This window comes from Passer domesticus, chromosome 1 (genome assembly GCF_036417665.1).
Source record: "Passer domesticus isolate bPasDom1 chromosome 1, bPasDom1.hap1, whole genome shotgun sequence".
Lineage (NCBI taxonomy): Eukaryota > Metazoa > Chordata > Aves > Passeriformes > Passeridae > Passer > Passer domesticus.
In genome coordinates this window covers 125009537-125027075 of record NC_087474.1, presented here as the reverse complement: position 1 = coordinate 125027075, position 17539 = coordinate 125009537, and the positions used below count along the sequence as shown (strand labels likewise).

The window sequence follows — 17539 nt, the reverse complement described above, 5'->3', positions numbered from 1 at the left end:
TCTTGTCCTATTGCTTGGCAGCACTGAGAAGAGCCTGACTCCATACTTGTCACCTACTTTTAGATATTTATATACATTGATGAGATCCCCTCTCAGTCGTCTCTTCTTAGGCTGAACAGGCCCAACTCCCTCAGCCTTTCCTCATAAAAAAGACATTCCAGTCCCTTAACAGTCCCTTAATCATCCATCTTTATTGCCCTCCACTGGACCCATTCCAGCAGCTCCATCTCTCTCTTGACCTGAGGAACCCAGAACCGCATGCAGCACTCCAGATGCTGCCTCAGTAATTCCTCTAGGCAAAACATATAGTCACAATTTTTAGAAATGACTAGTGTGCCCTGATGATAATATTTTTCATGATACTGTATGAATGTGGAAAAATAACAGTTCCCTTTGCTCTTCCACATCAGTTGAACCATTTGGAATAAAAAATCCTTGACTGTAATGTGATGAAAAATGCTTTATTCTAAACTGCCAAGTTACTCAATTTGAATGACTGAAGTTTGCTTTTTCATATAGGAGTTTATGATTGTAATAAGTAAGAAATCAGTTTCTTTTCAGTGTAATTTGAAACTGCCTTACTTGAAAATGATGCACTTTGCCAGCACAGTCCCTAGCTAAGTGTTACTTCAGGCAATTGAAATACGAAAGAAGTAATGAACTGTCTGTTTGTTCAATCTTCTAGCTAAAAAGAAGAAGAAGCCAAAGCTCTTAAACAAGTTTGATAAGACCATTAAAGCTGAACTAGATGCTGCAGAAAAACTACGTAAAAAAGTAAGTTTTGAATGTTTCACTCAGAATTGTATGCAGTGGACAAAAATCAATAAATTAAATACTTGTAAAAAAGGAGAATGAATTTTAGATAACTTTTTGTGAAATTAACTTTTGAAATACTCAGTGCATATTTGTCCTTCAAGTTTAATTTTGGCTGGATAGTTTGCATTAATTTTTTTAAAGTCATAAGTGTATGTCTGTTCATATGTGTTTGTTAACCTTGAATATATGTAGCTTCATCATTGAATTTCTGCTTAAATGGATCACATCAAACAGGGTTAGTTCTGTCCTATCACCCTTGTCCAGTTGACTGCTGAGGTCAAGTGCTACCAGATAACTCTGTGTGTATTAGAAGGGATCTTTCAGTGAGTGTTCAGGGATCTTTCCTTGTGAGTGTTAGGTACAGATCACTGAAGTAGGTGTTGTTTGGTTGAGATTCTGAGTCCTGGGAGTGTCTAGGCTGCTGTACAGCTGCTTAGAGGATGAAACAGATGTTCCTGCTTCTCACCGGGGGCAGCAAGACCTTAACATCAATCATTCAGTTTGGGTAGTTCTGAATTTAATAATGTGACCATGAAAAACAAACCAAAAATCCCCCAAGCTCTTCAGTAATTTCCCCTTATAGCTTCCAATTTTATACTTTCATTTGAATATTTCAGAAAATAATACCTTTGCAAAGATGTCCCTTTTCCAGATGTGAGATTAAATACTGACGCAAGACTGTGGCTGTTAAAAATGAGAGCCTTCAAATCTTTTGAATGTATTTCTTGTTAAAGAAGACAGTTCTAGACTCACAGGCAGTTCTAGCACTTAAGGAACAACTGCAGGTTTTTGCTGTACCCTAGATTTGAGGTAAATGAGCAGTGAGATATAATATTTTCAGTACAGTAAAATAAAAACTAATTTGGTCATTGCAGGTGCAGAATTATTCTTGATTTTCAGGACACATTGTGCAGTTTTGACTTTATCTTGCCATCTATGCAGCCCCAGAGTTCTGGTAGGTCTGTGATGGGACTGAAGGGCTCTTGCATAGTTAGAGCTAACCTCTGGCTGCTACTGCTGATGTTCCACACTAGAAGCCTTCTTTACATGTTAGAATGCAAAAACAAAAGAAATTTTCATACTTCTTGTTAATTAAGCAATTGGTTAATCAGAAAAAGGTGTAATAGACACATTTGATGAATCTGTAGGGTCAGCTTGTTGATTCTCTTTTCCTCTTGTATTTCTTGATAAGTTACATATAGTCATACATGTCATGTAGGAATCAGGATAAATTTAGGAGCAAATCAGATGTGTATAATATTTTAAGACAGTAGGGCAGTTGTGTATAATTCATACACATATAACTCATATTTATAAAGCTGTAATGAGGTGGAAGCGGCAGCCAGGTCTATTGCCAAATGTTGCCAAGCAGTGCTTAGCACCTCTTTCACAGTGGGGCTGGTTCTTCTCAACTTCCATCTGTACCTGCTAGTCAATGTCCATCACAGGATCGATCCATCAGGAGAATACCACAGTTCCATTTGGACTTGAGTGACATGTCCTGAGGGATGTTGTCATGCAAAGAACTTGGAGGAAACAGCCATACACTGTGGTTCAGTCTACAATATTTTCCTTAGAACTCTAGTTATGGTGCTGTTCATCATGACAGGTATGCAGAGGGAAAATTTCCACCTGTCTCCAGAATTTTCTTCCTGTTCTCTATTATTTTTCATCCAGAATTGGTTATTAGCAGTAGGGTCTTTACTTTTCTATACAGACAGGTTATTTTCATCTCAGCATTTTATCCAGTGAACAACGGAAAGTGGGTAAAGTATGAAAAACCAAGTTATTAATTTTCACCATGGAAATTGGATTACATTGTTTCATAAATAATGACAATTCCTCTTAAAAAGGCACTCCCAACAAAAGTATGAGTGAAAGCTGTTGATTCAGTTTGCATTGCTTTGTGTTTGTTCTTTAATTGTAAAACTAATGTGTTATTAGATCCTGCATCCTTCAGCATTTTTATTAGATAGAGTTGCTGATAAATATCTCTGCTTTTCAGGGAAAAGTTGAAGAAGCTCTAAGGGCCTTTGAAGCATTAGTGAATCGATATCCTCAAAGTCCTCGAGCAAGATATGGGAAAGCACAGGTACTTAGGAAAAAAAGTGATAGGTGTTGAAAAAAGCTGAAATAAACATTTTGTTTTACCAATAGAGTTATAAACACTATTTAGAATTAATTTATAAATTTATGCTGGTTTTCTAGATAAAAAAAATAACCATGTGATCTGTCATATGTATCTCTTCAGTCAGCTGTCCTGCCCCAGTTGTTTTGGCAGCTTTTGTGGAACTTCAGTGGGAAGTACTATAAATAACAACAAAAAAAAAGATACATCCTGTAGATCTCAGGAGAGCTGTCAGGTGAATGGCGAGAGATAAATACCAACTAATACCCAGTGCAGGAACAACAGGCAGAACCTACCTGTTACATACTATTTGCTGTAGCTGGGAAATCAACATGTCTGTCAGCCTGGGATAAATGCAGCTTGTTGCTCTAGTGAGAATAGAGAAGAGGATTTGGAGATTTTATAGAGAAAGAGTTAAAGGATAAAGAACACAAATTCTCAGGCAGTGAGGCTTAATTAACTTTACTTGTAGAGTGAGTTATGTTTCAGGTGTTTCCCTTCAAAAAAAAAAAACCTAAGAAAACCAACCAAAACCCAGAAGGCATCAGAAAATAATCTCTGCATTTATAATACTTTTAGGCTGTGTTGAGATGTCTCAAAAGGGAATAATAGTAGGATAATCCTGCTACACTAGGAGTAATAAAAAACTCCTTGAACTCATGTTAATCAGGATAAAAAAGTGAAGCCCTCACTGCAGGAAGGAATGGTGCTGTTAGACAATTGATGAGGAGCTTGGAGTCATAACCAGTTTCCACTTGGTTAATAATAGTCATGCTAAAACCAAATCTGTGATTATCCAAAAATCTATCACACAAGCACTTGATACAGAGCAGACCAAATGCTTCAGTGCTCTCTGTGGTAACACTTTGCTGAACTCTGCCATTTACAGTAGGAGACCACTTTGTTCATACAGATGATGAACTTCTCTCTGTTAAGTTACGCTTTTAATATTTACCAGTTTTTACAAATCTACTCATTATATCTAGTAGAATATGCTTCCTGCCTCCTCTGTTGCTTTAGGGAGAAGGGCAGATCACTGCAGCCAGTTGTGAAATTTATTCTCATTCGGAATTCCCATTTCAGTGACCCAGCTTCATTTGTCCATTTACAGCAATTTGTAGTTGCCTACTACTACTTTAGTAATCCATGAAAGGTCAATACATACCAAGATCTGAGGAAATAATTAGGTGCATTTCCTGAGAGTGTGTAAAAACAATGATAAATTCATTTTCTGTAGCCTTTGAAGGTTCATACTAGTCATTTTACTGAACGGTCATATTGATATAATCAATGGCAATTTTATTGAACCCAGTATGTGTAAGTTTAAGCTGTTTGAAGGAATAGGAAAACCATAGGCTTCAGACAGATGAGTTAGTCTTAAGATTTGCATTGTAACACAGTATTATTTTTAAATGGGTATTCATACAAAAAAAATTCATTTAAATTTGCTTTTTCTCATCACTAAAAGTAAAACTGCAAAGCATAAGGTTAAAGGCCTTGAAGGTTAGAGATAAAGAAGGTCAAGAACTCAACACAAAAGTATATTTCTCCTTTTCTTTGAAGCATCAACCAGCATTACATGCTTATTTTGTAGATTCAATTTTTAATAAGATATGAGGATTGATTTTTTTCTGGATCCTTTAATGGCTTTAAAAGGCAACGGTTTTCCCAAAAAAAACCTACAAAATATTTCATTGTTAGTATGTTTTTCAGAAATATGAGTAGTTCTTTATTTGCTCTCTGAATTACACTTGAGCCAGATAAAATGATACTCTACAGAACTAATTAACATCTTTACAAAAACTGGAAAGAACAGTAGATAGGTTTTTACCCTCCTTATATGGTTTCTACTGGTGGAGTTATGCAGATTTTATGCTGACAATTTTTGCTTCTTTTTTTATATATCTGTAATATTCTTCGCCCTGCAATTCCTTTGAAAAAAGAAGAAATAAATTTCCTAGTGAATTTCCTTACATCAGAAAAAATAAGTTATTGCTTAAAACTGATTTCTGAAGTTGTCTCTGAAAGCTGCTTGATGAACTGTTTGGCTGAGTAACCACATTTTTTGGTATTTCCAATACTAAGTTTTAAAGCAACTCAAGTGCAACAATATTTCAGATACTTGTTATAACATATAGAGATAACACAGTTGAAGCAATTTCATTTAATGTGTGTTTTTGATGCAACAGTGAATTTAAATAGACCAACAACAGATTCTGCACCATCATGCTTGTGATACGTCTGCCATAGCTCTTGTCTTAAGGAAGAACATAAGCCAATAAATATAGAAGTATTTGAGAGGAATGCATTAAACATGTGAAAATGCATGCATTTATATAAGCAATTGAAAGTAAGCCTTTAAAAATTCTGCACTTGAGACATAGTCTTTTTTAGCTATGGAAGCAAAGTATGAACATGCCTTACCACAGGCGAGATCAGTCGTAGCTTCTGTTAGATTCACTGAAGCTGTAATTTCACTGTAGAGAGCTCATATATCCTTTGGTCTGCTTCTGAATTTGATGAACAAATTTAAGTTTTGAAGGAGTTCTAGGGTACACATTCTGTCAATGTATGGAAGGCAAAAGGCAAGTGCTAATTCATTTTGCAATTCATTTTGCATTTTATAAATAAATGTGTCAAATAGATAAAAATGTTTGTTGGCGTGTTTTGACCTGTGTATTGCTTTAAAAGTAAGGCTTAGTATACAAATAGTCCCAAGGCAAAATTTTGCATTTCTTCTGTGTTATTAAAACAGATTGCTTCATCTGCTTTTGAAAGCAGAAATTATGAATTCTACGAATATTAATCAAAAATCTGTGTTAATGTATGTTTTACGTTCAAATTTTCTACTGCTTCTCCTTTCAAATAGTTTGTAGGTAACAAGATTAAAGGGTAATTCTAGTTTGCTTTCCTATAAAGCAGAATCCATATTATAACAATTGCATAGTTTGCCTGGTAAGAAAATAGTTGGTTTTAAGACTAATGGATTATTAGGTGTCCTAATAATGGTTATTCTTTCTAGTCTGAAGATGACTTAGCTGAGAAAATGAGAAGCAATGAGATGCTGCAACAAGCTATCAACACTTATGATGAGGTGGTTAGTCTGCCAAATGTCCCTTCAGACCTGATAAAACTGAGTTTGAAGCGAGAAGCAGACAGGCAGCAGTTCCTTGGTAAGTTTTGAGGATGATATAAAAATTACAGAAGTTGTCTGAGTGAGGATTTCAAGATATCACTAAGGATTTTAAGGTTACAATTCCATTGAAATTTTGGCTATAGTTGTCTTCCTAGTATCTTAAATGAAAGCCATTTTTATTTTTTAGATTTTTTCCTAGGGAACTAGTGTCTATAATTTAGAATAATAGTGCCTGTAGAATGCTACAGCAGATGCTATGAGAAGCTATGATGATAGGTAGTCAAAAATTTTTATTGCCAGTCAAGGAAGAAACTTTTTCTACTGAAGCTGAAGAAAATCAAGAGGAAATTACTGGCATAAGCAGAGTAAACAGACTCAGAATAAACTTTCAATAAACAAAGAGAAGAATGGAGTTGAACACGGGGAGAACAGCCCCAAGATTTAGGTTTAGATTCTAGGTTTAGATCTCAATTCTGTGATGTATGAGAAGCGATGATTAGAATATGAGGCAAAATCGGGAGTTCTGTTCCTATGGGTTGGATTTTTAATATCAAGTTGGTTTGTTCCTGCTTTTCTTTAGCATGACCTCATTTAGGATGTCAAGGAAAATACTTAATTTTAAGCACATAAAGCATGATAAGCTTCATAACAGAAGTAGAGTGGAACTACTACTTAAAACTAGAAATTAATTGAATTTACTTAATTAAGGTGAAGTTTATTAATATATGTTTACTTTGTTTTGTCCAGTGCTTTGCTGTCTGTATATGAGATAGCAACAAAAGCTTAAATAATGTTATTTCTGCACTGTGAAGGTTTCTCCACAAGAGGCTGCCATAACACTGTGTGATTGCAGTGATTCTCTGAGATATTCCTGGTACACCCACAGTGACAGCCAGGCAGCTGCATGTGCTCCTGTCTGCACGAGTTTTTCCAGGTTCTCCTTGATTGTCAGTGAAAGTGGATCACTTGCCTCTGATTTGTGTTTCCTTAGATGTTGTGTAAACATCTTGCTACCATTTCTTATATCTGCACTTGTAATTAAGTCTTGTTCAATCAAATCAGGTCGCATGAGGGGTTCCCTGGTTACTCTACAGAAATTAGTTCAGCTGTTTCCCAGTGAGACTTCATTCAAGAATGACCTTGGTGTTGGTTACCTCTTGATAGGAGATAACAGCAATGCTAAGAAAGTATATGAAGAGGTGAGTTTCCATTCCAGCCAAGGAAAATTATTATTTACATTCGTATGTCAATTTGGAAGATTGATTGAGTTTAACTTTTTTAGTTGTTAAACATGTCACATGTGAGATTTTTGAAGGGTTAATACAGATACAATTTTTTTTCTAGTGCAGTTATCTTCTAATTTTAGTTTATATTTTCTGGTACTGTCATGCTAAGTTTTTCTTCATTGACAGAAAAGTACAGGTCATTTCCATATTCTTAATAATAAAAAATCTTCTGTCATCTGGCAGTCAGGTCTGGAATATATTGACAACACATCTAGGTGTGTTGTATGTTACATGTAATACATAATGCATATTATAAAAAATTATAACCAATCTTCAACACAAGGAAACCAGAAGTAAGCCAGTTTCTTTACAGGAACACTTCAAACCATGTAATCAAGTAGATCAGATCTCACAAAGCTGTTTTACCTTAGTTTTTTCATCTTTTTATAAGTAGCTTAAAAATCTGGTTTTTTTCATGATGTTTGTAGTGTGGGCAATTCATTGGATTTATATTTCTGTCTTACACTGTAGTTATCTGGCTGAGGAAACTTCACAGCCAGGAAAGGCCACTCTGCTCCTGTGATCTAGAAACCCTGTTAACATCTGGAAACTGTCTGACAGATGTGGAGTCTGACATCATTGGTAGAGCACAAATCATCACACCTGACCAGGAATGGTCCTGTTGATGTTGGCACACGGGTGGTGCTTGTGTAGGACAGGCTTGCTAATTGTCTGGTTGCGGAGGCTGGAAAGGGATCAGCAGGATTAGTGCCACCTCCTGAGAATAAAGGCTCGATTTTCCATCCCCCACATCTGGGAGGCTGAAGAGATTCTCATCTCTGATAGCTTCTCAAAGAGAAGGAGGACGTTCAACCACATGGTTGGAAGCAGAAGCCAAACACTAGAAATACCATTTTTTTTCCTCAAGCTCCTCTGGTAGTCTTAGATGTTGCCAGAATAATGTTTGCTTTTCTGCTTTGGCTACTTTTTAGGTCCTTCCATAAAACATTTCTGTCCAATAACTTTTGGCTCGCTGTAAGAATTTCTCAGAGGATTGGAAATAAAGATAGAATTTATTAAACAAACCTGCTACTCAAGCTGCAAGGAATTTGAGAAAACAGAAACATACTCCTTTTGGGCAAGATTTTTCCATGCAATTATTCAGTGTTTTTTTGCAAACAACATAAGTGTTAGAATTTCTCAATAATCACAGGGATTTTTATACTTGGGGGAAGGTCATTAATTTGCTATATAATTACTTTGATACTGAGTGTTATATACTTCAGAAGAAATACATAGGGTTTTGATTAAGAATAGGTATGCAACTGGTGTGCTTTTAACATATTGTTTTCCATTCTTCTTTATCCAGTGTAATTACTGTGTTTTGCAGTTCACTAACACTGAAATAGAATAGAGCACAGTGATGTTCTATCATTGTAAAAGGAGGACAAATAATTTTTTTAAGGATTTGGATTAGTTTTTAAAAAAAATTATGGTGGGTTTGTCCATATTTTAGGTATTACTCAGGCTGAATTCCAGCACAATAATGTAATTTTTTGGTTGTAATTCAGGATAAGTTTACACTAAGGATTTTAAGAAAGAATACCCAAAGAAACAGGGAGAATCTCATGCGTACCTTCTTTAGTTCTTGGTTCTGCTGAAGGCTTCTTGCATGATTTTGGGAAGATTGCTTAGGGGCTACATGGCCTGCTCTGGAATGCTTTGCTCAGCTGTTGCAAGGCATATTTAGAAAGTGCTTTGTTTAGAGCTCGTACCATAGGTACTCAGGTTCTCTGCATGGTAGAGAAAGGGGCAGAATGAAGAGTGGTTCTGAGAGCCTCAAGGAGACGTCCTTCTCTTGCCATGATTTTTTAAAAAGCTGGGAAACTTCTGCTGTGTGACTAATTCCTTCTCACTTGTGTAATCTTTTGATACAAAAATGTTAAGAGAGCACAGACAAGAGCGTGAACTCATTGCTGCAAAGTAGATGCCTCCAATATTTATGAATCCTGTGTTCTGTTTCCCAATGTAAGGATGTTTGTGCATTTTATTCAAGTGTTCTTTAATGCAGAAAGCACTGGCATCTTAGATTTCAGTACACATTCTCAAGAGATCATACCCCTCATTCAACTTAAAATCTCAGCTTTTTGTTGATTTCCCTCTAGCCTTACACATGGTTGTCTAAATTCCTGTGTATGTGGTACTTACTTCTGCTGCTCAGGAAAACTCCCAAGTAGTTAAACAATCTTCTCTGCAGAGGAACTTAAACTCCAAATTTCCCATTTCCTGGGAAGCTGCTAGATTCATGGGAAAAATCTTTACTTCCTGCTGTAGCATTTCAGTCTCCATTCAGTGTCACTGATCTGTGTTAAGCATGCACTGAGCACATGCAACCAGATGGACCCATCACAGGCACTGTTCTCTACATGGGATCATGCAGAGAACCAGACTAACCAGACCAACTAACCTGAGCTTGCATCATCTCCAAGGAATTGAATAGAAGCCCAGGGAATCCTAGTAGATGAAAACTTTCTGCTTTTGCTTCACATTTAATAGCCAGTTTGCTTATTTTCCAGTCAATTCTTATTTTTCTTTCCAATTTTGTTACATCTTAGCAGCTTATTTTAAAAGTCCTTAATATATGGGTTGTTTTTTTTAATTACAGAAGCAATGTGTATAAACACTGAACTTCACACCAAGAGAGTTTTTTGCTTCCAACTGTAGTGTGGTGTGGTATAGTATAACTTGCCCAAAATACACTTTCCTAGTTTGTGTTTGCCAGAGTTTTTTGATGAACCACATATGGAAAATGGTGTCCAGCTGGAGGGGATTTCAGTTTTGCTTCTAATATTAAATAATTTTCTTTTGAATATTGCACTTAGAGACATGGAAACAATGTTAAGAGTAATCCTAGTAGAATTCAGAGTTACTTCTATTTTGAAAGAGAACATAACTTTAAAAGTAGTCCGGGTAGAATTAGAAGTATTTTTGGTTCAAACATCCACAGATTATAAAAAAAGGCAATGAAAGAGAACTTTGTAAGACTGGTTACCCTTTTTCTGCCTCCATGCTGAGGCATGTGTGCATGGTTCAGTGCAGCATCAGAGAGACAGGCGTAAGCCAGCTCTGATTGAGCTATCTCAGGTACCAAAACCAGAATATCCACATTAACACAGTGCTCTGCCATAGCTAATTAGTCTCTGATAGCCCCAGAGGTTAATTTCTATATTCATGATTAATATTTAATGGGCTATGAGCAGTTTAGTAAAACTTATTTCTAAACATAATTAATATTGCACGCAGCAACAGCAACAGAGTAATACAATTTACATTAAATACTTCCAGTGTAATTTCTGCTGATTGTATCTCTTTGCTTCTCTTTAGGGGCTCTGAATGTAGATCATTCCTTAATGCAACTCGGCATAGTTTAAATGAACCGTAATACAGAAAATTCTATTCTGTCTTAATTAATCAGATAGCTTTGTCCTATAGTTAAAGAAACTGTAACAAAATTATGTGGCTAATAAATATTTCTGTCAGTCATTTCATTTCACCCTGCAGGTACAGATTCTTGGATCAAAATAATTATACATAGAATCCTGTAGTCAAAAGGCATAAGATGCAGAGGGTGGTAGTGTAGTCTTATACTAGGGATAATGCTCATCCTTACTGTGGTACTTTTTCCTAATAATTTCCTAATAATGTCTCATACTATGGACTTCCAATAGACTCTCAAGTTGTTTGTTCCTTCATAATAAGTATTTTCTGTGCAAAGAAGTAAAATGTTGCTATTTTTAACTCATAACATTTTGTACCTTCGTGGCTGTGGTTTTTGGTTTTGCTTGGATGTAGTTGGTGTGTTTAAGATTTGAGAAAAGAGAGAAATTGGTCCAGAAAACTTCTTATGATTTTACTTGTAATTATTTTGATTGAAAAGTGATCTCAGACAGTGACTAGAAAAAGCAGAGGGAAATAACTATAATGTATGCAGGCATTTTATTCATGGCATAGGTTTAGTAGCTTCAAAAATGGATTTAGGCAAGAGAAATTGCTCATCTACCTGTTGTTTTGTATTTAGCAGCTGTCTAGACATTCAGTGGTTATCAACCTCTGTAATTCCACTGCCTGCCAGGCTCCTGTGATGATCCTCACAGGCTGAGGGTCTATCCTGATAAGACTGTCCACCCTTATTTTAAGGAAAGAGGAGGTGTAAAAACAGATTAACTTAACCATGTAATATATTATATAGAGCTACAAATTATATCGATTATGTACATCATAGAAATGCAGAGCTGAAAAATAGATCAAGACATTCTCTCTAATTTTTGCCCGTGGCTGAGGCAGACCAAATGAACTTAAATTATCTGACTGGTGGTGGGGGTGCATGTTTCAGGACTCAGGTTGGCAGCTTCACATCTCCTTCCCCTGAAACACTGCCCCATACACTGATCCTTTCCTACAGCTGTCCCTGTACCCACAAATCCTTCTCTTCCACATTCCCCATGAAATATCCATCTCTGGACATTTGCCCATGAGTTTCTCTTTTCTGCAAATTAAGCTAGTTTGTAAACTCAGATATGATCTGAATCTTGTTGAGGGTACAAAATCTTTTAGCTGAATTTAGTATGTTTGGTCTTGGTCAAAGAGTCCAGCACACAGCTACACAAGAATAATTTATCCATCAGCTTCTAGTGTGAAAGCACACTGAGTCACTTCTGCAGTAGACTTTTTATTACCTTCTTTCTCGTGGCCAGAAAAGTGCACACTGTTCCAGAGAGTGCTCCAGTTCACCACTGTGCTGAGAGTGCCCTTGGTGTTCCAGGGTTTGCACATTCCCATCTCACAATGCTGGCATTACATTACAGCTTCTTTCTAAATAACAGTCATTATGTTTCATGTATTTTCCCTTGCAAAAACTAGTTTGCCACCATTGGAAATCTGTCTAATTTAAAACTATTTCAGGTATGTTTCTGCTGCAGCATTTTTCATGAGTAGCTGCTTTCCTTCTGATTAGTCAAACGTGGAATAAATAACTTAATTGTTAATAGTGGGTTTCATTCTGTAATGTAGCGTGCTGTAGCTCAAGAGAGAAGTGTAGGAAAGGACAGAGAAGTGAAAAATAAAGCAATTTCTGTTGAAATAATTTTACTTCTGAGACTCCAAAGTTTGGCTCATCTGGAGAAAGCACAAAAGTGAATGAGGAAAAGAAAGCACAGACAAGCCAAGGGTTTACCCGAGAATCAGTAATGGAAGAAAATACCATTGCATTACTAAATAGTATTATGTACCCAGGTCTGTTAATTTGCATAGATTCATACAGGTATATTTAATTCATTTTCTCTCAATCAGGTTCTAAGTCTGGCTCCAAATGATGGCTTTGCCAAAGTACATTATGGCTTTATCCTGAAGGCAGAAAACAAGATAGCAGAGAGCATACCTTATCTACAGGTACTTTATCACCCACAGTGAATGTTTTACCAGCAAAAAGTAGAATTGGAATGCATTAAATGTGTCAGTCTAGAAGTGTACTAATTATAAATCACTGCTTAAGCTATTTGTTGGAGTTATACTAGTGTATCACTGCTTATGAACTGAAATTTGAATTATGAAATTTGTACATTGAAAACCATCGATCTTTAAACATCAAGTATTTGTTTTATTAATGGTTAACCCAAAGGTCTCTGAGCCTTAAATTTTTTCAGGTCAGTAGTATGCTGCAAGCCTAAGGGTCTTGAAAGATCCAGAGAAGCCTTATGTATAATTCTGAGTGTTTGGGAAGAAATACTACAAAATAAAACCTTGATCCAGCTCTATAAAATGCTTGTGTATATGTTTATAGGGTCAGGGGCAATTATCCATCTCTGAATATGCCTCTATCTTGGGGGGATTGAAGGGAGAAGCTGTGAGATTTGGAAAACTGGTAAAATTTCTCAATGACTTTCTACTGACATATTATATTTATTCAGCTTAAGTTCCAGGTTACCATGGTGGTTACATTTTTACCTAATTTCATAGCCTGTCTCTTGCACAGGATTGACAGACTATTTACAGCAATTAAATTAATTATTCTATATGTCCTGTTGAAATTTACTTATACCTTTCATATTTATTTGTTTATTTATTTATTTATGTAATTTTTAGGAAGGACTGGAGTCTGGTGACCCTGGCACAGATGATGGACGTTTTTATTTTCATCTGGGTGACGCATTACAGAGAATGGGAGACAAAGAGGTAAAAGTTTAATCTGTTCTTGGTTTAAAATCTAAATCTGTGAGTGACTGTAAAATCCAGAAGAGCGTTTAATGATGGGCTTAATGGTGAAAACAAGAGTAGTCCGACTGCAACAACAATCCAGCACATGTGTGTAGAAGTCAAGATGATCAACAGCAAAATTCCGTTGTAGGCATTGCAATATAATCTCTTAGCATTCCTTGCTTTAGATTTAACTGAAGATGTTTAAGCTGGCATAGGGCAGCTTGAAACAAGGGGCTAAAAATTTACATGAATTTTAAATGTTTCTAGAATCTGTTTTTTGCTTATATCACAACAAAAATTTAAATGAGAGTAAAAAGAATCAGTTACATGTATATTACTGAATAGAAGTCTTTGTATAACACTGTTTTGTAAATCTTCCGTTCTTTCCAAGGAAAAAGCACCAATGAGTATGTGATAAAAGAGGATCATGAGAGGACTGAATGAATTGGCTGAGTTATGAAATTTTTTCAGTAACTAAATTAGCAAATCAATCAGGAAAACAGAGCTTTTTACTATATGTCTGTTGAGTTCCCAACAAAAACAAACATATGATACTAGAAGCCATAAGAGTTTTTCTTTTGTGTATTTGAAATCAAATTTTACTTAAAAGCGAAATTTAAATGTATGACTTTCCACTACGGTCACGGAAGGGGAGCAAAAGACCTTTTTTGAAGACTCTGATTAGTCATGTACTTTAATAAGGGAATGAATTTAAAAACAACAGCAAACAAATTTCCAATTCCTAGTGGGAAATACGAAGAGAATAAGCACTAAAAATCACAGTAGAAATAGCCATGAAAATCACTGCTTTTTAATTACTTACCCAGTAATACGTGCAATATTAATACCTAAAAAAACTGTAAAACATGCTGACCCCTTTAGTGCTGTGGCCCAGTCAATAGGTGGTTCTCCAGTATGATCTGTAGACAAGTGGGCTATGATGAAGCCTCTGTGTGTGATCTTTCTCGAGCCTAGTCCATCAGGTTACTCTTTCTTTTAATAAGTCATGGAACTTTCATTGCTATACTTTACATACAGTAGATCTAGAATGTAATATCTGAATTTTAAGCTAGATTACCTTCCCTCAATACTCTTCCAATGACTTTTTTTTAATTGTTCATTTATAAGTGAGAATTAGTTTACTTCAATTTACTTAGAAACACATGGACACACAGAGTCTGCTTTCACACTCTAACTCTGTCTCCTTCTCTCAAATCCCTGTACATTTCCAGGGGACATTCAGGGTTGAGTTGTTGAGCATAGAACATCCCATTGCCATGTTTGACTAAAGATACCACACAGATGTAATTAATACAGCATCTCTAACCCCAGGATAATGATGTGTTAATGTTTATGGAGTTGATGGCCAAATCTGCTGTAGAAAAAATTTAATTAATGACAAATGAACTTCTTGGGATAGAGGAGACTTCTAAATATATCAGTGGAAAGTCCATTGTTCAGCTAAATTTTTCTCACTGACCTTGCTAGACTTGCTGAATTTCAAGATTTAATCAAGGAAACAGATCAATATTTAAGTTAGATGTGAAATTGCTATCACTGAAGGTTTGTTGAAGGGAGATATTCATCTATTAGAGCTAAATCAGGAGTTATGAATGTGGCCTTGGAAAATGTTAGAGGAACAGTATTGAGTATGCCCTTTGCAACTATAATTTGATAAAATACCATATTGGCTTAAGAAAAGAGAAATTAAAACCGTGGAAGTTGTTACACAACAAAGCACTCTTCACACAGAATGTATAAACTGGGTGCATCTCAAACAACTTCTGTCCTGGAAAAGTGAGATGCACTGTCGTAGCTGCCCATGTTCACCTGCCAAGACCTGCATGAGAAAATAAATGGTTCTCACAGAGTCTTGGGAATGGAAAGGATGACTGAGGCAGCCTAACCCTATTCCATCCTGGTAAAGGCAATTTCCATAGCACAATACTTGTAATAAATAAAAATTAATTGTATTATACATCGTCATAATAGTTGATGTATCTTAAAGAGCAGCATCATTCATACTCATTGCTCAGGGTCTGAAACAAATAACTCATTCCCCTTATCACTTGGGCTAAGTCCAGACATTGCAATTGAGTGCAGTCAGTCAGCATGAACCATCTATTGATATCTCACTGGTATTTTAACTTTGGGGAACAAATGTTATAAATCCTAATGCTTCCATTTCAGACAGTTAACCAAAATGACATCAACATTTAAAGATATACTGTGTATTACCTTTGTGTATTACCTTATTATTTTTTTGACCCATGCACAATTTTACTGAGCTTCTCTAGGGAGAAAAAGATGACAGTTTATATATCATCTGCTGTTATTCTGTTCATCCACACTATTGTGTACTTCAAATAAATACTGTAGGGCAACAGCATATTGCAGACTTTGCTCCATACTTTGGGAGAGTTATAAAGATCAGAGTACCACAATTTTCAAAAGCTTTCTTCAAGTTTACAGACTCTCAACAAGGACATTTGCCAGTTTCTGTTCAAGGCAGGGATTGCTGCCTGCCTCAGCCCTTCTGCTCTGGAATTATTGTTCTTATTTTTCCCTATTTAGCTGTCCTTTTTTTTTAGTTTGTGGTGGGGGTTTTTTTGGTTTTTTTTTGGGGGGGAGGGTGTTGTTTATTTTTTTGTTTATTGGGGGATCTTTCTAAATTATGTTGTCTGAAATATTGCAGCTGTAGCAGCAATACTGTGCAGGAAAGAGGCAGCTCTGTATAACTTTCTCTGCCTATGGTTTCTCACAGTACTAAAAATGCTGGGTCTTTTCTTTCCAAACATCTCATTTTCTTTCTTTGCTTTTTTTTGCTGCTATGCAAGTCGGGTAAAGGGAGAGTAAAGACAAACAAAGGTCCAGTATTAACTTCAGCAGGTTTCTGTCATGTGATCCATTTTGGTGTGGCAAAACACATTTGAAGAAACTCAAGTGCATTTAAGTATTAGATAATTAACACTTGAAGTCATCATTGTTTTCATCATCACAGCATCTCCACTGGCAGCAGAAGACAGTCATCTTTCACTTGTAGGTAGAGGATTGAAACTGAGAAAATTAAATTGAATAAGATGAGAAACAACTGGATATTCCAAGTCCAAGGACAGGCCCATATTTGATGTGGATGGGTGTGAGAAGATTATCCTGTTTTGTTAATGTTGGACTGGACTTTCTTGGCCAATGGATCTATTTTGTTATTTGGGTTTTTTTGTTTGTTTGTGTTTTTGTTTTTTTCTTAAAGAATTCATTAGTGCATTTTATTAAAAGAATAACCCCATGATCTGAAGAGACAGCCTGCTGCCTTGCTAGGAAGTGTTACTTTTTTCCTGTAGGAGTTTGGCTGATAAGAATTTGGTTGTTTACAACTACAATGTTTTAGGCATACAAGTGGTACGAACTTGGATACCAAAGAGGTCACTTTGCATCGGTTTGGCAGCGCTCCCTCTACAATGTCAAGGGACTGAAAGCTCAGCCCTGGTGGACAGCAAGGGAAACTGGGTATACAGAACTGGTGAAGGTAAGGCTTCATTATACTCATTATACTTCTGTTTTTATTAAAATTACAGCTATAATTTCAGTTATTGAGCAGAGAAAATGCTAATCAATAAGGTCAGAACTATTGACTGTGAATTCCAGACACCACTGTCAGACTGAGCACAAGAATTAAGTAAGATATTATAAAATAAGCTTGAACATTTTCAAAATTGAGGATGGGGACAGGATGGCTGAAATTTATTAATAAATACAAAATTTGCATGGTAGACAAATGTAACATCTCAAGTGGAAAATGACAGCACAATTTGGTAATGTCTGGAATACCCATTGTGAATTTTTATTTAGGAAAGGCTGTGCTTTTGAGCCTTTGTGTAATATTTAGTGACTTTGGAAGCTTTTAATTGTCTGAGACAAACAAGTGTAGATTCCCAGTGATGGATTTAACAAAAGATAATAATGCAGAATTTAAATTCT

At 35.9% G+C, this 17539-nt stretch overlaps 1 protein-coding gene across 8 annotated transcripts in view; it reads left to right on the top strand.

Moving 5' to 3' along the window:
* ASPH (aspartate beta-hydroxylase) overlaps positions 1-17539 on the top strand; it is a 114860-nt gene that overhangs the window by 74998 nt on the left and 22323 nt on the right. For all 8 annotated transcript variants that reach the window (XM_064387346.1, XM_064387331.1, XM_064387338.1 and 5 more), the window contains 7 exons: positions 686-774; positions 2822-2908; positions 5967-6117; positions 7143-7279; positions 12656-12754; positions 13448-13537; positions 16950-17087. In XM_064387346.1, coding sequence (XP_064243416.1) covers positions 686-774; positions 2822-2908; positions 5967-6117; positions 7143-7279; positions 12656-12754; positions 13448-13537; positions 16950-17087 — 791 coding nt within the window. The remainder of the gene's footprint in view (positions 1-685; positions 775-2821; positions 2909-5966; positions 6118-7142; positions 7280-12655; positions 12755-13447; positions 13538-16949; positions 17088-17539) is intronic.